Source organism: Arachis hypogaea, chromosome 1 (assembly GCF_003086295.3).
Source record: "Arachis hypogaea cultivar Tifrunner chromosome 1, arahy.Tifrunner.gnm2.J5K5, whole genome shotgun sequence".
Lineage (NCBI taxonomy): Eukaryota > Viridiplantae > Streptophyta > Magnoliopsida > Fabales > Fabaceae > Arachis > Arachis hypogaea.
In genome coordinates, this window is record NC_092036.1 from 96,179,597 (window position 1) to 96,204,411 (window position 24,815).

At 31.0% G+C, this 24,815-nt stretch overlaps 4 protein-coding genes across 5 annotated transcripts; all 4 read right to left on the reverse strand.

The window, feature by feature from the left end:
- Window positions 1-226: 226 nt before the first annotated feature.
- Window positions 227-2,550, reverse strand: LOC112698210 (AAA-ATPase At5g57480-like). Its single transcript, XM_025751563.3, has one exon. The coding sequence runs from the start codon at window positions 2,170-2,172 to the stop codon at window positions 574-576; it is 1,599 nt and encodes a 532-aa protein (XP_025607348.1). The 5' UTR covers window positions 2,173-2,550; the 3' UTR covers window positions 227-573.
- A 9,559-nt stretch (window positions 2,551-12,109) lies between these two features.
- LOC112698237 (protein YIP4b) lies at window positions 12,110-15,356 on the reverse strand. The gene is made up of 3 exons (XM_025751572.3): window positions 14,606-15,356; window positions 12,866-12,940; window positions 12,110-12,596 (listed from the first exon to the last, which is right to left on the reverse strand). Exons 1-3 carry the CDS (start codon window positions 15,101-15,103, stop codon window positions 12,336-12,338), a joined length of 834 nt encoding a protein of 277 aa, XP_025607357.1. The 5' UTR covers window positions 15,104-15,356; the 3' UTR covers window positions 12,110-12,335.
- Window positions 15,357-16,172: 816 nt separating this feature from the next.
- LOC112698222 (mitochondrial outer membrane protein porin 4) lies at window positions 16,173-20,387 on the reverse strand. Of its 2 annotated transcripts, none has more exons than XM_025751568.2 (7): window positions 20,150-20,387; window positions 19,646-19,721; window positions 19,111-19,178; window positions 18,102-18,212; window positions 17,768-17,854; window positions 17,131-17,339; window positions 16,173-16,712 (listed from the first exon to the last, which is right to left on the reverse strand). In XM_025751568.2, the coding sequence occupies exons 2-7, from the start codon at window positions 19,692-19,694 to the stop codon at window positions 16,403-16,405; spliced, it is 834 nt and encodes a 277-aa protein (XP_025607353.1). In that variant the 5' UTR covers window positions 19,695-19,721; window positions 20,150-20,387; the 3' UTR covers window positions 16,173-16,402. The 2 variants fall into 2 exon arrangements, with proteins under 2 accessions (XP_025607353.1, XP_025607356.1); XM_025751571.3 differs by lacking the exon at window positions 20,150-20,387 and adding an exon at window positions 19,852-20,016.
- A 1,796-nt stretch (window positions 20,388-22,183) lies between these two features.
- On the reverse strand, window positions 22,184-23,507 carry LOC112698248 (beta-1,3-galactosyltransferase pvg3). The gene has a single exon (XM_025751577.3). It carries the CDS (start codon window positions 23,330-23,332, stop codon window positions 22,379-22,381), a length of 954 nt encoding a protein of 317 aa, XP_025607362.1. The 5' UTR covers window positions 23,333-23,507; the 3' UTR covers window positions 22,184-22,378.
- Window positions 23,508-24,815: the final 1,308 nt, after the last annotated feature.

Genomic DNA, 24,815 nt, shown 5'->3' on the forward strand with positions numbered 1-24,815 from the left:
CCCATCTCATCAACACACTAACCATGTGCACCCCAGGTGTTCACCAACATCCCAGCTGGCTACCCAAGCATGTCAGGGTGTAAAGTCCTCCCTTACTAGACTAATTATTAAGATTTTAATTAAATCTTAACTAATTAAGGGAAACAATATGCAAATTAACTCATAATTTCTTAGTGCAGTGCCAACTACTAAACTGGTTCTAGATAAACTTCCCCGACAACATATATGTCTATGTAAGACTCCATTATTATTATTATTATTCAAAATCAAAAGTTCAAAACTTAATTAATAAAGAAAGACAGGAGTATGTGACATGTTTAGAATTAGAGGCCCCAATTGCTGCTGCTTCTTTCCATGCTTCTTTTTTTTCATTCTTCTAGTTCTATCTGATATGTCTTGTAATTAGCTCACCATAAATTTCATTTTTTTTTTCAAAATATAATCAATTACACTTGAGATTACAGTGTATGCTGCTCAATATTTTTCAGTAACATGTGAAACTCATCTTTGTCACTGTAGAATAAGAAGAACAAGAACAAAGAACGGTTCTTGTTAACAACATTACCATCATCATCACTTAATCTTCTCTTTTTCTCCATCTCCTTCTTCTTCTTCTTCTTCATCTTCATCTTCCACCTTGTTGCAATTGTCCTCAATCTCAGACTCCTCCTTAGGACTCTCACTATCCAGAGCCCTCTTCTCTTGTTCTTCTTCCTCTTCTTCATCTTCATCATCATTTTTTCCCCTTCTGACTGCTCTTCCGCCATTGCTGGCATTGTTGTTATTCCTCTCAGCTCGGATCTTGAGTGTCTCCAACAACTCGACGACGGCTCTGTCCTTCTTGCGGCGGTTCTTGATGAGAACCTCGCTGATGTCAGCAGGGGTCATTCGGGCCATATCGACCACCATCTCGAGCTCCTTCAAGACATGGCCATCCAAGTCGCCTTCCTCGTAATTCAAGTAGTTCCTGAGAAGAATCTTGAGAGCAGGGAAGGAACAGAAGCTCATGAAAACATGCATATCCATTCTTCCACTTCTCAAGAGAGCAGAGTCAAGCTTCTCAATGTGGTTCGTCGTGAAAACGAAGATCCTTTCACTCCCACAGCAAGACCACAACCCATCCGTGAAATTCAGCAACCCAGACAGAGTAATCGAGTTCCCGCCATCTTCACCGCCACCCCCACCGCCGCCGCGTATATCACCGGAATCATAGTAACTCCTGGAAGCGCCGCCGCCGCCATTGTTGGTCTTCTTCCGGTTGGTCAAGTTGATAGAACAATCAATATCCTCAATGACGATTATGGACTTGGAACTGGTCTTCATGAGAAGCTTCCTGAGCTCAGAGTTGTTATGAACCTCGGTCAACTCAAGATCATAGATATCGTAGCCAAGGTAATTGGCCATGGCGGCGATCATGCTGGATTTTCCGGTGCCGGGAGGGCCATAGAGAAGGTAGCCTCTCTTCCAAGCTCTGCCAGTTCTGTGATAGAATCCTTGACCTCTGGCGAAATCCTGAAGATCCTCCATGATCTCTTTCTTCTTGTCAGGGTCCATAGCCAATGTATCGAAGGTGCTTGGGTGCTTGAAGGGCACAGATTCCCAAGGGTGGCCTCTGGAATCTAGAGAACCGCCTCTGGAATTCGTATACAGCAACCGATCCTGATTCTTTCTTCTTATCTCATTGGCTTTCTCCATAACATAGTCCAGGTAAGAGTTGAGGATCAAGGGTTTGTCTTTCTTTCTGATTCGGAGAGTGAAGCCTCGTTTTTCTTCCGGCAAGGGGCGCCATGAGAAGGTTTGGGATTGCCGCTGGGTGACTACGTGTTCCCAGAGCACGGTGGCGCCGTTGAAGGTGTCGGAGATGGTGTCATTGTTGGCCAGGCCGAAGGTGAAGGCGGAGGAGTTGAGGGCGCGTGTCAGGCTGAGGCGGTTGCCGGTCACGGAGACAGAGGAGCTGAGGTAGAGCTGGACGGCGTTGTAGAGCTCGTTGGTGTTGACGCCGTCGATCTCCGTTATGTCGAAGTAACAGTAGGAGGAGAAGCAGTGGAAGATCTTGTTGAAGAGCTTCACGGTGGCAAAACGGAGCTCCGGTGGGAACACCGCTTGGAGTATGGTTTGGCAGAAAGCGAATACCCCCAGAACCGATGCCAAAGAGGTCCAATATTCTTTCATTTCTATTTTTTTCTTTTTCTTTTTCTTTTTTTTCCTCTCTTGTGTTTGTGTTGCTGATAACTAATAAGTAATAACAAACAAGAGACTAGAGAAGTGGAAGATGATGTGAGAGAGAAGAAAAAAGAGAGATCAAGTTAAGAGTTAAGATAAAGATGAATAGAGGTGTTGTGTTGTGTTGTGTGGTGTGAAGTGTAATTTAATGGAAGTGGTGTTGGGTGTATTTATAGACAGAGTGAATGGGGTTTTGAATTCAATTCAATTCAAGTGGAGAACCTGTGGGGGAAGGCCATGTTTGTTTGTGGCAAAAGCATGGGGATGGGAATAATGCATTTTTCTTAATTTAACACTATTGTACAAACTTAAATAAATAAATGGTTGGAAATTCTTAAAATTTCCAATCCCAATATCATTCATATTAAATTATTAAGAAAAAAATACTTGAAAACGCAAAAGCTATCTTAATTTGTGAGTTTGAGAGAGTTTAACTTTTGTAATTTTTTAATTTTCTTCTATCAAAACATTTTGTATTTTAGATAAGACTGAATTGTAATTCTTTTGATAGAGAAAGAACTATAATAATAAAATTTGATATGTTAAGACCAAAACCATGAAATTAATATTTATAGTTGATTGTGACACTTATTAAATTTTAAAATTTAAATAAAATAATATTTTTTATTTTATTTTTATTTAATTTAGTATTTATAATAATAAATAAAATCATTGTTAATAAATACTAAATAAAATAAATTCTGATTATTTTTTGCTAATTTTTTTATTACTAAATATTTCTGGTTGTATCTTAAACGTATTTATTGTACAGAACTTTTTAAAAAATTTCATCATTGTAAATCTTAATTATTGGCATCTGTTTTATATATTATATATAAATAAATGTTGGAGGTTAAATGTTAATAGAAGAAAAAAGGGTTAGTTTCCTAACAAAATAGGGACTAAAAGAAGACTATTGTTGAGTTGTAATTAATTTTTTTTGAGTTATATACCAAATTTTATTTTTTGTAATAAAGAGGTTTTAAATTAGTAGTAATATTATAGGAAAGTTTTTAAATGTATTCGAAATACTAGTATTCTAATAATCTTAACTGTTGATTTTAATTAATATATATTATATATATTTTTTATAATTGAGATTAACTATTAAAATTATTGAATCTCCGGTGTATTTGGTTGTCTGGTACGCATAAAATTTTTTTCAATACTATATTATCAAATTATTTTGGTAATTAAACTTAATTAAGTTGATTCAATAACTTGAAAATTAATAATTAAAAATTTTAGTTAAAAAAAAAGACAAAGATAAAAACAAAAAAGAGATTTAATTAATTTAATTACAAAAGTAACTAATGATGATGTGAGTCTCAATTGGGTTTTCAAGTGTTTGAGATATGAATAAATTGGTAAAAACAAAATATTGGTATTGGATGCTTTAAATAGAATGACTGCTGGGAAGGCAAAGGCTCAGATGAAGAAAATGAAGGTATTTTTGATATGGAAGGGAGTGAGTGGGCCAATGAAAGTACAAGTAAAACAGAAGCAGAGGAAACAAACAAAAAGAGTTTTGGAGTTTGGGTTATCAAGATTTCAGAGATGGGGCCCTAATCTATTGGGTTGGGTGCTGGACTTGAGCCAGCCACCCACTCATCATTTTTATTTTTATTTTTTACATATCTTTTTCTAATGATTCTCCCCCCCCTTACACTAATATGGAAAGTTTTGTTTATTATTTTTGTAGTATCAATTTTGCTGCCAGAGATGGATGACGAGGATGCCTGAAAAATGTGATATTAATTTTGAACACATTATATTAATTGAAATTGGACAAGGAACTAAGTTGTAAAGGAAAGGTTAAAAATTGTGCTTTGTTTGCAGGTCTGTTGCTACAGTAATAAACATGTGCAACAAGTAAGGGGTGAAAATATGTGCACAAAATTGGAAACCACAGAGGGAAAATAATTAAATAAACAATAAAAATTTTAATGTTAAATTTAGTGGCTGATGCTGATAGAGATATGTCGTGCATGCATGTGAGTATTGCAGGCACAATAGAATAGACCATCATATCATATAGAGCATCATACTATATCATATATCTTTTTTTTTTCGGTTTTTGATGTATGTGATTAATTATGTTAAAGTTTAGTTTTCGTTTATGCCATAATGTCAGCGGTGGAATGGGATTTAAAACTCATGCAGGTTGAAAGTGTGGACTTATGTTGCAATTCAAAACTGGTAATTAATCCATGTGGATATCTGTGCTTTGTGAATTATTTTTTGAGTGTTGGTGTGAATTGTTATCATTGCAACACTAAACTATGAATGAAAATCTGATTAGGATAGGGCCTCTTCATAAAAGCCTAAATAGTAGATTCGAATGTGGAGGGTAATATGGCCCCACCACCCTCTTGCCTCACATGTCAAACACTTTGCTTTTTTCGTCATCATATCATATTATTGTTTTTTGTTATTAAAAATTACTAATAATTAATGTGGTTGCTTCATTGGGTTGAGAAAAGATTGAGGAAATAGTTAACTGAAAGAATCAAGATGGAGGGATTGGGTGGCAGCCTCTCCTTCAATCGAATATTGGTCTGGTTTCGAGGCTATTTCATTCCTGAGAGCATAACATGGGATTTTATTTTTTAATAAGAAGAGTGATATATTTTTTTTCTTTTTTGTGTTTTTTAAAGTTGTGGGGAGAACTAGAATTGGAAGGTGTTGAAAATTTTTGAATTGTTTAATTCATGATTTTTATGTTATATCATTAAGAAAAAATACTTAAATTCAAAAACGTATCTTAATTCTTAAGCATGATTAAGAGAAGTTTTTTTTTTTAATTTTTTTCACTAAAGCTTTTTTGTTATTTCTAACAGGACTGAATCATAACTATTCTGATAAAAAAAATTATAGAGATAATTTTAATGTATTGGAGGCCAAAATTTTAAAATTATTATTTATTTGAGTGTGACACTCATTAAATCCTAAAATTCAAATAAAATAATATTTTTTATTTTATTTTTGTTTAATTTCAAATTAAAAATAATAATAAATTATTTAATTCAACATTTATGGCAATAAATAAAATTATCGTTATATAAATTATTTAATATAAAATAACTTAATTTACAATTATAATTAATATACGAATTATCCATAAATAAATTAAAAAATAGTATTTTTATTAATAGAAAATTCAATTTCTGTATTTCAAATTTTTTAATTTTTTTAATTTTTTATACCTCACATTAAACGATTCTATATTTAAAAATAACATTTCAACGATTCACAATTCAAAAAGATATCATTATCAACCTAATATCAAAAATAAGAAATATGAAGTGCCCTTATTAAATTAGATATGCATGTTACGTTCTTTTTAATTTCTCTTATTAAATAATTATGTAAGCTCAATTTACCTTGTATATACATGGCATGAGGGGGCATAAGAGACAAAATGATATTTATGGGATTAAAAGGGATATTTAAAAATAGAAAGCAATTATTAAATACAATTATATTCAACGTAGGTGTTTCTAACATGTTTCAGAAAAGGGAGCATACAGAGGCGTTAAATTCCATCTAAAAATAACTTAATATATAATTCAAATAGTGAAACTCTCCATGCATCTGTCAAAAGTTTTAATAATTGTGCCTTCTCCTACTTTCATCTTTTTCTTATATATTGTTTAATTGTGTGCATAAATTAAGTAATATGCTTGGCTCATTACAGAGGCGGAGCCTCTCATTGGTTAGGGGACATTGTCTCCTCCTAAATTTTAATTTTTTTTTATAAATTCTGTATAAATTTTGATTAATTTCCTTTAAAATTTTTATTTTGAATTTTTTTTATATTCAAAAATTAAATTTTAGCCTCTCTCCAAATTTTATGCTAAGCTAGCTCATTAATAACGAAATTACAGGAAAATCATAGATGCTTCTATTAATTTTCATGGTTGCTTGGATTTTATATAGGAAGAGGGATAGATAAACATAGGCCAAGGCCCCGATTGAATGTGCAGGAATATAATAACACCACCCAATAACGTTCCCTAGTTCTCTCTCTTCTCTGATTTGTTCCGATAGGCTGATAATATATTAATGCCTTTATTGATATTGGTTAAAATAATAGGAGTCTTCTGGTTCAAAATCTTATATCATAACGCACTGTAGATCAATCATCATATTAAACATTTGTATCTTTTAAATTTTAAATTTTTTATTTTAAAAAATAAATTATGATCTTTTATTTTTAAATATTTTTTTATATTTTTTTATTTTACTTATAAAATAAATAATAAAAAAAATTATTTTATTTTTTAAAATAAAATTTAAAATTTAGATGATTCAAATTCTAATATTAAAAAAAAATATCTTTTATATACATCAAAATTAATTATAAATATAAAATATATATTAAAATATAAATATATATTAAAAATAAATTAAATTACATATATATTTATATATAAATATATTAATAACTAATTTTAATATATAAATAATATTTTTAATAAAAAATGAAAAAGACGGGTGGATTCTCTGTCTCTGCCAAGTGCCAAGTGCCCAACTTTGCCATTTATATATATGAAAAAAAGCAATAGTGAAAAAAAATATCCTAAAACTTTATTGAAACTTTTAACATTTTTATATTGTTAATTTTTTAGTGAATATCTTAATTAGATGAGAAAAAGTATATGAAAGGAAATGCATTACTAAAATGTTTGTAATTTAGGAATTGCAATTGCAATTAGATGAGAATGGTTTGGCGTAATGGCAGGTAGAGAATAGCATCTATGAGAAGATCCAGAGAGAGATGCAAGTAAAGTTAAAAAAGGGCTCACACATTACGTAAAGCAAACTCTTTCTGCCTCTGATTCTGCAACTGCCACCACTACCACCACCACCACCTTCCCCTTTCTTAGCATTGTTTATTTGAATTGCCGTACGAAATTTCACCATCACGTAAAACCAGAGAGATGGTTACTCAACAGAGACCACAGTAGGGTGACGCAGTCATGAGTGATCACTGCCCTCTGCCTCTGCCCCTGCCCCTGTCTCTGCGCCTTCCGTACTCTCTGTTCATTCCTACGCTAAATCAAACAATTATCACCATATAGTCATATACACTAATCTCGTGTGTGTGTGTGAAATGAACTTTGTTTTTAGTGAAGACATATACAATTAGGTGATTATATATATAAAAATATCTTCATATAAAATAAATATAGTAAAAGTTTAATTCTGTATTAAAAATATAAAATAATTTATTAATTTTTTTAGATAATTATCTACAAAATTAATATAAAAAATAACTAATTTTACTAAATTAACATTAAAAATAATTAGAAGTGAATTATAATTAAATTTATATTTTATAATTATTGGTATCTTATTTTTTTTAGATAATTTAATACGTATTGTTAAACTGTTTAACATAATATTTGTTTATATTTTAATTAGTTTCTTTATATAAAATACCTATTTTAATGAAAATATCAAAAACGTATTTATATAAAAATATTTATTTAGCTGTACTTTAAAAACGTAGTTCATAAAAAAAAATTAACAATTTAAAAGTAATGTTTTTATAACCCGTCAAAATTAAATTCTACGATTTAATATCTCATGATAAAAAAAATCTTTATATAAAGAACGTTGTAGAGTTTTTATTGGATTATAAACAAAGGAATAAATTAGTTTCTTTCTTGTATTTTTTTTCCCCTTCTTTCTGTTTGAGCACATCCTCGCAATCAAAGTGCAGCTACCTTCCATTCTCTTACTTTAGACTTCAGAGATGCTGCTTTATTGATTTTTCTGTTATAGTCCTAAAAGTAACCTTATACTAAATGAATTGCTTATGTTGGAAACAAACCTTAGTTTATAATAGAAGTGCCAGGCGAATAAATAAAGATAAGAAGATATGCGGAGTGTATACTCATAATATTTACAGGGGATGCTTCCATAAAGACGTAGAAAACGTCTTTTTTTTAAAGATATTTTTTAATAATTAAAATTTAAGACATATAATAATTTAAATTATGTTATTTTTATCAAAATTAGGTCAGAGAAATTAATTTGATAAAAGAATAGTGAATTAAATTTTGAATATATCTAAATTAATATTATTTTTATAAAAAATTACTACAATACTCCTATTATATAAAATGATTAAAATACTCTTATTATATATATTAATTTTGAAAATCCTAAATTCTAGCCCTTTTTTTCTATTGTTATAAGGTTAGAATTTAAAATTTTTAAAATTAATATATATATATATATATATATATATATATATATATATATAATAGAGATATTTTAGTTGTGTTTTATAATAGGGATATTATAGTAATTTTTTATAAAAAAATATTAATTTACACCGATTCAAAATTTAATTTATTAATTTTTGTGCTAAACTGATTTGTCCACTTTAATTTTAATAAAAATAATATAATTTAATTGATTATATGTGTTAAATTTTAATTTTTAAAAAACATCTTTAAAAAAAGACATTTTTGACATCTTTATTTAAGTGGCTCCCAATATTTATAGTGTTAACATTATTACTTTTTTTACTAAAACAGTTAAAAGATATGATATTATTTGGTAGAAATGGTATGACTTTGATTAAGTGAAAAGTGATTTAGGTTCCATAAAAATTAGGTGGTTTAGGAGTTAAAATTGCGATGGTTTATAATACAGTATTTTTGTTTAAATGGTGATGGAGGTTTTTTAAAAAAATGATTTAAATGGTGATGGAGGTTTTTTAAAAAAAAATGTCCATTGAGAAAATTTTTTGGCATACTCTTGCCATAACCTCAATTCTAATAAGTTATTATCTACTCAAATATTATTTACTAGAGAGAGATTATGAAAGGATATTTATTAGATTAAAAAGTAATATGTAAGAGACAAAATGATAACTAGTTTGTCCATGAAAAATTGATGATGGTAGAATAATTTAATTCTGTGAGGATGTCTGGCTAAATTGTGATTTTCTGAAAGAAAGGTTTCTACGATTCTTTTCGGTTTCAACCCAAAAAAAGATCTATCATAGGAGTTTGTGGATTTTAGAATGGATTAGAGTGGATTTAAAATTTTTAATAGAGACGAGAGTTATTGCAGTGAAAGTTGGAATTAGTGAATTAATTACATAACACTTTGAGATCGGTAAAATTAGCTATTGATGTAGAGAATAGAGTTGTGTGAAAATTTGATAAATAATGTATATTTTCTGCTAACTCATTTATGCAGGTATTGCATGGTAGAAATATTTTTAAAGAATGTAACAAGTTACCGTTTTATTAAAACTACTTAAGAAGACTTAATTCCTCTAAGAGTGAATCTGTTTATCTAGTTTGTTTTGATCAATTTTTGTTACATGTAATTGAAAAAAAAAAACTAGATACTCTCGATATTTTAAAATTTGAAAAACCAAATAGAATATTATTATTTTAGTTAGTGATTAAGAGAATATGTAAAAAATCACCAATCTGTTCAGAAGATGAATTATTTGCATACGAACATATGAATGCTCGAATATATGTAGTATGTACTATGTAAAGTGTGTCCTTTCCTTGCACGTTTGACTAAAGGTACTATTAAATTAAGCAGCTACACTTGGAGTACGTAATCAATAATTACTGGTTGAATGGAGTAAATAGACAAGTAATTTGGTTACTATAGAATGCATCATGCATGTATTGTAACCTTTTTGATAAATATAGTATATTATTATTAAGCCTAGGTATAGGTCTACTTTGATGATTCAGAATCAGAGCTATCTCAGCTAGCTCCTTCCCCTAATAACCATATCCATCCGTTGAAATACGGTCATATCAAAACGTGAATAGCTAGCTAGGTTAAAAACAAAAGAAACGAAATGATGATACCGTAAGAAGAATCTATATAACATGCCAACTACGGTTATATTTTGTGGTGTCATTATTTGACCCTACAAACCGAACATGGAAGGCTATGATAATATGACTTTATCGCAGAAATTGGATGTATGTGTGTCTATGGAGTTCATTTATTCTCCGTCCGAAAGACCAATGTACGTATATGAGACTATAAATTGAAACAATCATATTCATCTATGATTATGAAGAAGAAGCAGCTAAGAATATATAAAGACGACTTGATTATTGATGGTGACCCTCCAAGCAATGGATCCTATATATTGATTTGATAATTGATTATAAATTGGTACATATGGTCCTAGTCGGTGAGGAAAGGAAACAAAGCACGCGCGTCACGATGGTTATATTAACTAATTTGCAACCATTAAATACTAACGTGTCAAAGCATAGAACATAAATAGACCCATTAGAATCAAATTTTGTTCATAATCATACATACGACAAAGTTGGCAACCTTCTCCAATTGCAAAATTTGCTGGCCATAGCTATGTACAATCATTATTAGTCTCCTTTGCATTGCACTTCTCCAACTGAGTATTATCAAAATCAAAAGTGAAATGAGTGAATGCTATTATGAACTGTTGAAACGCCGTTACCAATGTACAATTAGGGAGACAATGAATGCCCTAACGTCTCCATCATGCCCTACTAGTCCTAATTATTGAAGCTTTTATAGGCTTTTTTCGGTTGCCAAATTCCAACATGTATATGATTATTGTCTGATTGAATGTGACTATGGAATTGCGTTTCAATGGAGTTTTTCATTTTAAAATTTAAAGCAAACAAGCAACCGAACCTTGTAATAAATGTTTGGCGAAGCAACAAAAGCCTAGTCATAAATCATGATTGTCCTAATCAACAAACTCACCTTCCTATTTACGTTGGAGGTGCTACTTGCCACTTGCAAGGTCCTTGTTAATACTACTTAATAGAGCAATATTACTGACCCAACTATTTTAATACAAACTTTGGACAATTATGTAAATGGATATATCTGAGTAACATTATTTGTCCTGGTATCATTCTTTTGGTTAAAGAATAATTGAATCGTGCAGTTATCACAAAAGTGCTGCGCCTCATGAGCCGTGTGGATAAGATCAACGTTGGCCAATTAGTACAAAATGGAGAATGTCATTTGATTTTCATAAACAAATACAAAAGAAAAAAAAAAGCACCACGCAAAGTTACTCATAGTCCTACCTTACTCTACACAAGTTGAGCACTTGCCAAATAAAACAACTAATTCAATAAACATAATAGTGGTCAAAAGGATTCGGTCAAGCATGAATGCATGATTTTGAGTTCAGTATATAGACTACTTTTCTTCAATTTTCATTTTTAATTTTATATTCCTGTGAAGATAAATTCAGTGTACACTTTCCTAAGACGTTGGAAATGGTGTAGCGTTTGGTGGAGAGATAGAGACAGAAAGACTGAGACTGAGAGACTGAGACTAAGAGACAGGGATTGAAACAAATCTCAGTATTCTGTTTGGTGCAAAATGGGAGACAGGAATTGAAACAAGAATGAAACTCTAATTTAATTTGCACAAAGGGTAAAATTAAAATTAATTAATTGAAATGAAAGTATTTTAGGTATAAAATGTTATTAAAGTTTCAGTCTCCATCTCTAAAAATTTCAGTCTCCCGTGTCCCTACTTTTTGGAGGTACTGAAATACTGAAATTTTGGAGACAGAGACAGAAATTTTAGTACCACTCTCTGAACTAACAAACACAATACTGAGTCTCAGTCTCTCAGTCTCTGTCTCAGTACCTGAAAACAAACGCTACCTTCCGGAACAACTAGAGAGTTAATTCGCAGCCAGACAGCCTACGCTAAATAAATATCTCACTGGAGCAACAGAATATTATATTGAAAGCCACGGAAGTACATAAGCAGTATTTGCAAATTTGCGAGCATATAACCAGAAGTAAACAAATTAATTATTTGAGTCCATCCATGACAATCCTATTCCTATTCATTATTCACATTCACATAGCAAGTATGATCCCATCATATATATCTTCCACGTAATATTACACAATTGTCTGTCTCAGTGTCAAATAATTCTAGCCAACATATTGAACAGAAGAAATAGAGAGGGAAAAGAAAAAGAATGAAAAAAGTTGATCAGATCAATAAACAAAAATTCCTATTTAGAAGCCGATTCAAGCTGATCATGGGATTGAGAATATAGTAATCAGAGGCTCCGATTGATGCATTTAGTCAATGGCAATGATGAGAAAACCAACAGATACATACATGAGAAAAACTGGGTAGAGTGCAAGAGCTTTTCTCCTGGGGTTGACTGCAGAACTCATGAATGGATATGCAGCCCAAGAGCTCCAAGCCAATGTCACACAGACCACAACAATTTTCAGTATGACATTGTCCTTCAACATACAGATCAATGCACCCACATCCAATGGGAACAAGCAATAACCCAGCAGACTCAGACTCTGGAAGAAAATGATGTGTCCACCCTGAAATTTTTTCAGACATGAAATCAAAGTGAAAAATTTGCTTGCCTGCCATCACTTATCCAAATATAATTTGAATAGTGGTTACTCTCCCTCCCCCACCCTTCTTCCCCTTTTCTCAGTCAGTGTAGGCAACATCAAGTAACAGCTAAATCCTCATTTTCACACATGAAAACCGATGTTTTACTAAAGTTTATCATTGAGATATGAAACTGAAAAATTCAAATCAGGACCCAAAATATGACAAGTTGAGAAAGGGAAGTGACTAGTACCAGGAGCAGTACATTCAATGTCAAAATTACCGCGCCAGCAGCAAGTAAACCAAATGCAACAGCAAAGACCTCAGACTGAGACAAGCAAAATAAAAAAATAAATATAAATATAAATATAAATGAATAAAAATAAATAATAGAGAGAGAGAGAGAGAAATGTTAGGAGGAACACATCTAAAACAAACCCAACACACTTTGTAATTATTCAGCACATTATGTAGATTACTATGAAGAAAAGATGAAGAAAAGAGGGTAGAATTGCCAAAATAAGTGGAACATGGTATACAAGGAGTGAACTAAGAAATGTGAAGTCCTGATACAGAGATAACCGAATTCCAAGCGAACTGAAGTGGTAGACATTCTCTAAATGTTTGGTATAGTGGCATATATGGATAAAACTGGTTAAATTTATGCATGGACTGATCATTAATTATATCAAGCACACCAACATACTTATAGATTCCCGGATAAAATTAAACTTCAGGAAGCCACAAAAGAAATACATATATAATTTTTCGTATTGCAGAGAAGAAAACAATTCTGTTTATAATGCAGGCCGTGTAATTTAATATACCAGCATCTAGCAGTGCTCTGTCGTGCTGAACTCACTATACTTAGAGATGTATACCATTTAGATGGCAAGTTTATTGATACTTTGTACTTTTATAATCACCATTCACCAACTCATAATTATACCTATCACAAATTTAAAGAGAAGGGATGTTCCAAGCAGTACAAAGGAAAAGGCAGCACCAAGTCCCATAGCCCTTGGATGTGGATCATCTCCTTTCGTGAGAAAACATGAGACCATCATGTTTCGAAATCTCAACATTTGATTATCATTTAACACACATCAAAGACTAAAATTAAGAGATAACAGTTTTGGTTTTTTGAATAAAAGATATCATTTAGTGATTTATATGATACATTAGTAGATCCACTAGAATCTACAGGAATCAAGAGTTCTTAATCTGGGGCGAGAAAAGAAAAAGAAAAACATGGGAACAGATTCTTATATCTATCCCATGTTTCAGGCAGGGAGCAGCACTGGGTTTCATAACAGGGGAGGGGCTGAATCCTGTGATATTTAACTTCAGCTCTCAAGGTTGATTAGTTAATTTGATATGACAACCCAATAATAACATAATACAGCTTCAGTAATCAGTACTATATTTGCGTTGATGCCCGTGTTGTTCAAATTCGATCCCAATCCGAAGCAATCTAATGGGATACAATTCTTTACAAGTTACCTTAAGAGAACTACAAAATCAGATCTCAAATTTACTTATCTACAATGTAAAGATAGACAAAGAAATGGCCAATGTAATTTCTGGATAAAAAATGCAATCTAAATTCTAAACTAAAACCAATACATAAGCGGCCAATAAGAAAAAGAAGACAATGTTAATCAGTCTGTACTTTGTTTATTTACAGAAGCAAAATGTTCCAATCCCCCTTTAACATTTTGCATTATACGGAGCTATGAAGCATATAGATATAGAAGCTCAATAAAAATGGTGCTCCACATCCAAACTCAATGTTAGATTAACACAGAAATGAAATCGAGAACCTATCAAGATTCAGATCTAAGGTATAAATAAGAGCAGAAGCTTGATATGCATTCTAAATCATTGAACTAAACATGGCTCGAAAATCTAGATCTAGATCAAGTAAGTGATGTTCGTGATCTGAATTCCTAAAGAACGTAGCTAGGTAGAAAATAGAAAAAAGAGAATGCACCTTCTTGACAGAAGCGGACCAAGAGAGAGTGAGACCAAGGAAGACGATGAAGAAGAAAGGGCCCCAGAGATCCCAATCGCGGAGGGCCTTGCCGGGATCCTCACGGTAGGGGTTGGGGAAGACGACGAGCTTGAGGTTGCTGATGATTCTGGAGAGATCGCGCTTGACGGTATCCCATACGGGCTCGGTGAGAGTGTTGGGGGCAGGGCCGAATCCGGAGGCGGCGATTTCGGGGCGGGAAGAGGGGAGGGGAGGGGGAGCGGGGACGGAAGAAGAGGGAGGAGGAAGGGGAGGGGGGAAGGAGTGTGGCTGGGGCTTGGGAGGGGCGGGCTTAGGGGGAGGAGGGGGGAGGCTGGAGGAGACGGGGATTTGCGCACGTGGGGGACTGGGGGGTCTAGCTGGGAGGACGGTGGCCGGAGAAGCGTTGATGAGATTCTCGATCTCGTCGATGTCCGATTGGGATGATGGATGCAGGGGTATTGTATCGCTGTGTGACATCTTTCTTTCTTCTTCTTCTTCTTCTTCTTCTTTCTTAACAACACAGCTCAACAACTCGCCAGAGGCACGGTATGGCTCGATGGAGTGGACTCTTCTTTTCTAAATTCTAATGGCCTTTTTCTTTCCCTTGCTCCTCTCTTTTCTTCTCCCTTCAGCTTAATTTCACTGCCTCACGCGTCCTTCTCTTCTCTTTTCTTCCCTTCCCTTTCCTTTCCTATTTTATCAATTACTTACTTTATTTCTTTTTTATTATAAATTTAATTTTTTTCAACTCTGTTATTATAAATAAGAATCAGTACACACAAAATTAATTTAATTTATTTTTTATTTATATTTTATATGAGTTTAGTTAGCATATGTTCTTACAACACATTATAAATTTATCATTAATAAAAAATTTTAAATATTTTTATTTAATAAAAATAAAATAAATATATTAAAAATTTAAATTTTTTATATTTATAAATTTAATATATACTCTTAAAAGAGAGGATAGATAAATTTTAAATTAATAACTAATTTAGTAATTAATTTTTTATATTTATATTACGTAGTTGAATAAATAAGTTGTGTCATTGGACCAACCGATGGTCACAAAAAAAAAAAAGTGTGTCATTGGACCTCACAGAAAATGTAGATAATTTTCTGGTTTTATATAACTAAAGTACCAGCATAGAAGACTCAGCATCTAATATGAAAGTAAAAGAAGAGAAAAAGAAAAACTCATACCATAAGACCAAACATAATCATCAAATAATCGAATTTGGCTCCCGATTAAGTGTATATTTAAATTAAAATTTGTAAATCAAAATTTATAACTATGATTTATATTTGGTAATTTTGTATCAAAATAGATTATAATAAAATAAATATTGTTTATATTACATTATTTAAAATTATATTTAGATAAAAATGATAAAAAAAACATAAAATTATATTATTTAAAATCATATTATTTTAACACTATTTAACTATAATTTTTTAAAAAAACAACTTAAATTTATGTTAAAATTGAGTATTCTTTTAGTCATAATTTTTTAGTACTCTTCTTTAGTACTATAAATAAATCTACTAAAAAAACTCAAGTCTCTAGGCATTATGTGTATGTTTCAAAATTGGGTCCTCTTTCCCCTTGTCCGCTGTAGAGGATTTAACAAATACAATTTATCCTTTGATTTGACTTATGATGACGATATGATAGGGCTTAAACACCCAACATGAGTTTTGGAAACAATATAAAACCGATGAGATGGAAGGATAAAATCACCAAAGAAGAATAGATCGTCAGACAAAAGAGATTTATGGCTTGAGAGCAAGACCAAGACCAAGCCTTGTAGATGAACCAAAGATTTTTGTGGAGTCATATTCAGCAGATAGGGTTATTAGTGAATTCGGCCTCCATGCTCGCTGGACTTGGAGAGCAGCTTTTCCATCGTCACTGAATCTAGTTTTTAAGACTGTAACTGGATCTATTGACTGTGAACTTCCAATAGTAAATCTGTTTTCAAAGCTAGAAAACCTATGAGTAATTTCAGCAGCTACTGTTAATCCATCTGGGCGATCCACATAATGAATATAGGATGCCTTCAAGTTCTGTCCTTTGTCAGCCCTGCATAAATAGTGAGTAATCAGTATTAGTTATCTTAAAGAAATAAACTATCAAAGCAGATAAGTTACATCTTTTGAATCCTAAAGTTAGACAAAAGATCCTTCACAAAGTAAAAGGAAAATTAAGAACATAAAACTATGAAAATTGAGAAAACAAAAAATCCTTCAAGCATAAAACAAAATACAATGCGTGTTTGCATAGCATATTGATAAAGGATTTTCAAATTCAAAGAATATTAATCGAAAGAAATTTTTATCTTCCAGATATGGTTTGTCTTTCAAATGAAAGATTTAAGTTCTGACAAATATTGATTGAGATTTCCAAATTTCAATTAACTTATGCTTGTAAGATTGACAATACTATCTAGCTATTCTTACATTCAAAAAACAGAGGAAGATGTGGTACCAATGAAACTTACAACATAAGAGCTGCAGAAAAATCTGGTCTATTGAAAGCAATTCCAGCATTGTATTTTGTAAATGAAGCAGAAGTGGTGTTAAATCCGACTTCAGCACCCAAACAAAGATCCTTGCTGCCAATTGCAGCAGAAACCTCCAATTGAGGGGATGGATTCAAGCCAATACTAGAATCAATGGCAACATGAGGATGAACATAATGCACATACAGCTGAGAAAATATTGAATGGTTAGATACCTTGTAAGAATGTCCAAATACATCTAGTTATTACATGTAATTAAGCTAAAAAAAATACTGTCTAACACAACCCCAAACTCAAGAAAATGCATATATTACAGTTAACTTAATGATTTGGTGCATTATTTTATTAAATGGTTTTCTCCAACATGCCATATTGTTTGCTAATATTGCTAAGCTGAAAGCTTTTATCATGAATACATTTGCTACTATGACCTGGTAACGAGTTTCTAACATAATCAGAATATTTAGGAAATACTCAAAGATAAAAAATTTAATGTTTTTAATGTAACAGAAGTATTTTCAGTAGTAAGAAGACACTATATTCCTCAAATTCAACATATGAATCATGCATTAGTATCATCATTCATCATACATAGCACAATCATGATTGTATTCACCTTCCCAGACTTGTGATCAGGTATATTGAAGCTCAAAGCAGCTTTAGTACCATGCAAGATATCATTCACCGTGATTTTTGTAGTTACCTAAAACGAGATAAGAAAATATTATTTAGCATAACACATGATAAAATATTTAGTCTACCATAATAATGACCACAACTTTCAGAGTTAAAATAAACATTCCAAACTTAACAAGTTCTACAAAATTTGAACTCTGGTTACATCCACTCATTAATAAAGTGGGGATAGTAGAACGCAATAGCAGAAGTACAACACTAGCCATATATAAATTATTGAGTCATATGATTAAATTTAGACCTCTATTTCTTACATTAGAGTATGTATCAACTTTCACATCCACTATAGTATTTCCACTCTTGTAAAGGGTGTTTATGTCACCAACAAAAATTTGATCCTTCTTCAATCCGGTAGCTACAAGGCCCTGCCAGAGGAAAATTTTGAATTTGAAATCAGGCACATTAGACAGAAACTAAAAGTATTTTTGGGTCAACATTTGGCCGACAATAGTTTACATATATATTTACAAGAGTCTACACACATAAAACCTATGTTCGTTAGAGTTTACACACTGAGTTAACATAATTTATACCCACATTTATCAGAGTTTGCATACATGAATTAATAAAATTTATTTGTTGAAAACAATTTGATATTTGACTGCTGACCCCCAAGATATTCTGCATGAGACTATAAACAATAACATATTGTAAGAAGATATGAGCTGTCATATTTGTTAAACCATGATGCTCATGTTTAAAGGAATAGATGATTGATTATTTAGAGGTTTGCAATATGATTGTTTTCTACACTTTAACATATTTAATCCATTTTTTTAAATACATGAAACAATGATTCCTTTTAAAAAGGATTGCATTCCTATAGGATAGGACAAGTTAAATTGATCTAAACAAGACATTTGTTGACAAAAATAAACTAATTGCATATTGTTCTAAATCTATTTATTCTTTCTTTTTTTCACCCAACAACCAGTCAAATAAAAAACATTAATGGAAAAATAGAAGTAAGTAAAACTATTTGTCATTCAATAAGAAATAACATGAGTATATTTAACGAATTAATAACAATAAAAAATGTTTCATAATCCAATAAAATTAAAATAAAAAATCAAATAAACAGTCATGAACTTACATATTATTTGAAATTATGTAGTGTTCACACAATTGTGGTTGTGATATTAAAACTATGTCATATTGAAGCTATAAGATTTTGTATCTAGTAAGCATCAATTAAAAAGAAAAACTAAAAATTAATCTAATTAAACAAAAAAAAGTAATAGCAGAAATAAGGATAAACATTACCAATCCAGTGGTGCTAGGAATTGACAAGCTAAACTTCTGATCAAAGTTGTAATCCTTGTACAAAAGATCTACAAAAGAATTGCAACGTTCACAACTTAATGCCAAGTATATTATAACAAATTTAGACATGGCTTGATAAGAAGCCAACCATCTAAAGGATTTTAAGCGACAGATACTTATAAAGTCTCCAAACATGTAGCATTGTAGCCTTTATGTATACTAGACTTATTATGATATTTGAGTTAAGATATTATGATGGGTTTCAATATTTAAAGTACTCAGAAAGAGTACAAGGCATTCCCATACTCAAAAAAGAGTACAAGAAACATTTGATTTTAATATAATCCCATATCACTATAAATCTTCATGCGCTGTGGTCAAGCACTATAATTACAACACAAGAAATAAGATGGGATAACATATCATGAACTAGCAGATAATCATGAATATATTCAACTATATATAAAGAATAACTTCGGACAATAATCTTAAAGAATGTGTATATATCGTGGAATGAAGTTAAGTTCAAGTTTACCTTTTGCCCTTTTGCCAATGTCAGAAAATGGTGCTGGACCATTGCCCATAATGGTTCAGAATAAATGTATGTATTCCTGTACATCATCATAAACGGATTAGACAACGTTTAGATTAAGAGGAACAAAAGAGTTGGAAATGTAAAAACAGTTAAAAGAATAGCGTTATTCCAACGCACAACAACTAAAAGCCTAAAATTATACGAACTTCTTCAACCCTTGTACAAAGATAAAGGACAAGAGCTACTCAATAAGAGAGAGTTCAGCATCGTTTCATAGAATTTCACATGTTTGTTAGGCCACCAGGTGCTCGAGGAAATAACCAAAATAAATAACGGAAAAAGGAATGCGAATTTGAAGATAACGACGGCAATAACAAGAAATCAACTGAAGCAAAGAATGAATGAATAATAAATCTGATAAGTGGAATGTATAACACGAGAAGGAGTGATTGGTTGTAGGATCCAGTTTCGTGAATGGAAAAAAGAGAGAAGAAGAGGGCTTACTAGGAGAGAAGAGAGGCTAAAACGACGTCGGCGCAATACACCGACGACGAGAGATGATTGATTGCGATTGAGATTAGGTTGCGGCTACCAAGGAATAGGAGCTGCCTCAGCCGCAAAGCCAAAACCCCCTTTGTCTCTCTCTTCAGCTGACAGAACAGAAGAGTGAGGTGTGGGAGGCGCAGCCCAACAGCAATAACGCAATGCTGAAACTTGCTTGCACGCACCCACCTGGCCACCACTCAAGCTGACGTGGCCTTGAATTATAGCATACGTGTCAATTTTCACTTTAAATTATTTAAAAATTAATGAGAAAAAAGATATTTTTGCCCGCAAACATTTATATCTTTAAGGATAAATTTAAATATTTAATTTTTTCTGGACGTATTTATTTTGAATTTAATTTATCCCTTTTTTAAAATTCTCCACATGTGTATTTATATATCGGGTTAGGCTAATACATCGAAAATAATGTTTAATTTTTTTGTTGACTCTGCTAAACCCAAATGAATAGAAAGGTCCATATATCCAAATTTTAAAAAATAAAAAATTTAATATATTTTTAAATTGTTGAAAATTTAAATATCTACTAACAAAAAATTAAGAACCAATTTATTCTTTTTTCAAAATTAATATGAAAAGTTCGAAACTACAAGTTTTATTTGTTGTGTGAAATGAATTGGATAGTTTTTAAATTTTAAATATTATATGAGAAGGTAAATTAACACTTCTTAAAACGCAGTTACTTTGATATTTCTTCACTTTTTCAACCTTGAAATCTCAATTCAGGGCGGTTTATCTCCATTCAACTTGTGAATATTATTTTTGACTAATTATGAAAAATTCTTATATGTATTATATATTAAAATTAGTTTAACTGTAAAATTTAAGTACAAGTGATAGCTATTTGAACTCTGTTTTATATTTGATTTCTAAAAAGTGCCGTATATATAATAGGTTTATGGTTATATAAATTTAGCTAGACTAATCTATAGTTATCCAAGATTTATATTTATTAACCAGAGTTAGGGTTAATTTAATGTTTAATTACTCTATATCAGTGTAATATTTTAAATTTTTATATTTTTAATTAAATTTTTATATCGTTTTTAATTTTATAACCGATATTTTTTCATATTAAAAATATTAGAATTAACAAGATATTTTTTTTAAAAATGTACTAAAAAATTTAATTAGATTCTTAATAGAAATATTCAGTTAATTTTAATATTTTTTATATAAAAAAGACTTAAATGCAAAATTAAAAGTAATATAAGAATTTAATTAAAAAATATAAAATATTAATTATAAATTTAATAAAACTATAAAAACTCCCAAAATAATTTAAATTTAATTTAATCACAAATTAATTTTATCCACTAAGTTAATCACAAATTAATTTTATCCAATAAGTTAAAATCTTTGATGGATAAAATTTACTACAATCGCTCACAACAACTGCATACAAAGATCTCTTTAACAGTATATATTTAAAAAAAATATGAAAAATACTAAAAAATTATTAGAATTTATTATTTTTAATCATAAATTAGTTATTAATATTTAAAAATACAAGATAAAGTATATCATTATATTATTAAATTTAAAAAATTAAACTAAAAAATTTAAGTTAATAACTAAGTGATAGTCAAACATAATAAATTTTAATATTTTCTAGCATTTTTCAAAAATTCTATACCAATGGGATGTTAAACCCCTTGTTTCAAGTCAATTTGTTCTTTTTTTAATTATTTAGTAAAGTCAAAATATACAATTAGATATTTATAAAATGATGTATAAAATACTCTTCCATGGATGAAGAAATAACATATTCGTTAATTTTGTATAATCTACAATGTAAATGTAGTTTGTTTGGCAGAGAAAAATATATTAAGAAAACATAGGAACAAATCTTAATCCAAATATTTTTCTTGAACTTGATTTCTTAAATTGTAATTTTTTTCGTGTTGTTTATCACATTCTAATTTGTGGGTTAGATGACACATAATTAGAACATGTCCAAAAAAGATTGACGAATGAATAAAAGATAACAAAATTTTATTCATACAACAAGTTTTACCCCTCTTTCTCAAGAATTTGAAGCAATTAAGTATTCTCCTCCTTGACTGTGTGAGGAGTACATAGATGATATAATCATATCATGTATATAAAAAAAAAATTAAATAAACAAAGAAGATGGTGAGCTAAGTACAAATACCTAATAATATAGGACTAACTTATATGATATAACTTTGATGGCTTCAAATTTTGAGTGACATTGAAAAATGTAAGAGTCCTAATCCATTTTTCTGGATTCTTCAACAAATGAACAGCAATAGTATTAGGCCAAAGATCATGGGAACACACTGAAGGTGGATCAGGATAATTGTACATAGACCACTTAGCATTATACCTGTTTTTCCCTTTCTTACCCCATCTCATCCAATCTCCAAAGACCTTATCTTCAGGACCTTCCACATGCTGCTTTGGAATATCAGAATCATGAATCCACTCCACAATGTCCCACGAGACCAAGAACCCCATCCCAGACATATAGTGCTTGAAAGGGTCCATGCTACCACACGGTATCACGAATCCATAGTAGAAATCCTCCCTTGGCAATGGTTTCAACGATTCCACCAAACTGTTGAGTCTCACATATGTGTCATCGTCTGCTTTCATCACATAATGGTAAGGAGGGTAATGTTGTCCATCACTGCCATCTGTTTCGTTGAAGATCTCCGGCAAACTCCGAAAGAAGGTAGAGGTTTTGCCTTTGTTCATGTTTTCAGTGCAGTTGAGGATGATGATGTCATCATAGCGCATGATCTCAAGGGCCACCATCACCTTTTGCTCTTCCTTCGTGAGGTTGCAGAATACAAACTTCACGTCAATTTTGGTTCCCTCCGGGAGTGCTTGTGTGCCGTAAACGAGGCGGAGGAAGTGGCGGCGCAGGTACTGGTCGGGTAGTGTTAGAACGGCTATTAGGATTCGAAGCTCTTGGTCATTATTGGAAGCAAGTAAAGATGATGATGATGATTGATTTGGTATTTTACAACGACCGAACCTGAGTAAGCCCTGGAAGCGGACTTCGTTAATGGAAGCGAGGATGCAGAGGAAGAAGATGAAGATGAAACAAAGGAATATAAAGCAGCGTCCACGGTTTGTCTTTTGGGACTTGGCCATTGTTATTCTCTGTTTTTGGTGTTGAAGAAGGTTCAGAAGAGGTGGAGTTTTTTCTGGGTAAAAGTTATGAGGGTGTGTTTGGCACTCATCATGTTATTATTGTGATGAGGTATGATACTAATAAATTTTGAAGCTTCTTAGAGGCAACGCATCACTCTTCATTTTTTGTGCTACTGGATCTAACTTTCTCCCTTTTTGACTTCTCCTCATTTGACGAGTGGAATTAACACCCATTTTTTTAATAACTTATTTTCTAATTTTCTGCTTAATTACACAAGGGAAAAGTGTACATTGAGAAATGTTTAATTAATCAACATCAAGTACTATATAATGCTTTATTTAATTTTCTAATAAATATCCCTAATGTGTGCCTAATATTGAGCAACTTCAATAGTAAGTGCGGATGAACCTAAATGTTGGCTGCAACCTCAAGCCAAGTCCATTTTAATTGTGTATAGTCAACTTTTCTATAACTAGGTATAGTTGCATGAACACCATTCACGCCATACTTGATTCTTAAGCAAGTATAGACATTGACTACGAAAATAGTTGTTTAATGTACTTAATTAATTTAAAACAAAAGTATAATTATTGTAACTTTGATGATGGAAGACGATAGTTTTTATTGGCACGGAGTATCAGATCTCAATCCTTTATGTTCTCCCTCTATTAGGCTACCATCACATTCATGAAATACTATTTTCCTGCCTCGAAGAACGATTCCCTTTAATTTCTAATTTCTAAAAAAGAATTATGTCTTTATTTAAACTAGAACAATTGGAAATTACAAAATGTCGCATATTTTTTAAAATACTATTATTAGTTAAACCAAAAAGTCACGAGAAAGAATTTTTAAGATAATTTTAATATTAATTTTTTCAAAAACAATATTAAAAATTAAAATAAAATTAGAATATTTTTCAACAATTTTAAATCTTTTGGAATGAAAAACGAACGCTCAATCATGAAATAGATTAAAGTATATGTCTCAAATAAAATAAAACACTTAGATTAATTATTTATAAAAGAAATAAATAGAACTCCTAATCTTAACAGAAAAAATTAGTTATTAACAATAGAATAAAAACAGAATTCTTTAATACAGTGTAGGACGTGTTGTGTGATATGTAATTTCGTTGTGTGTTATCTGTAAATAAGTTTTTAAAACCTAAAACCTATGGTTCAAAACTAAAATCAAAACAGAATCAAATCTAATTAAATCAAATATTTTTTAATAATTCTTAACTAATTAGTTATCTTTTTGTAATTAAAATTTAAAATTTGATATGTTACTTTATTAAAATTATAGGCTTGCAACTTAATTTTGGACCACCTCTTAATCTACTTAAATTACCAAAATATATGATAACAACAAAAATTAGTAAAAATGTTTATAAAAAAAAAACTCAAAAACAGTCTATTTTTTAAAAAACTTCTTTAATTACGATACATTTATTGTTCTTCTTCTCCGGTTCCTCATTTT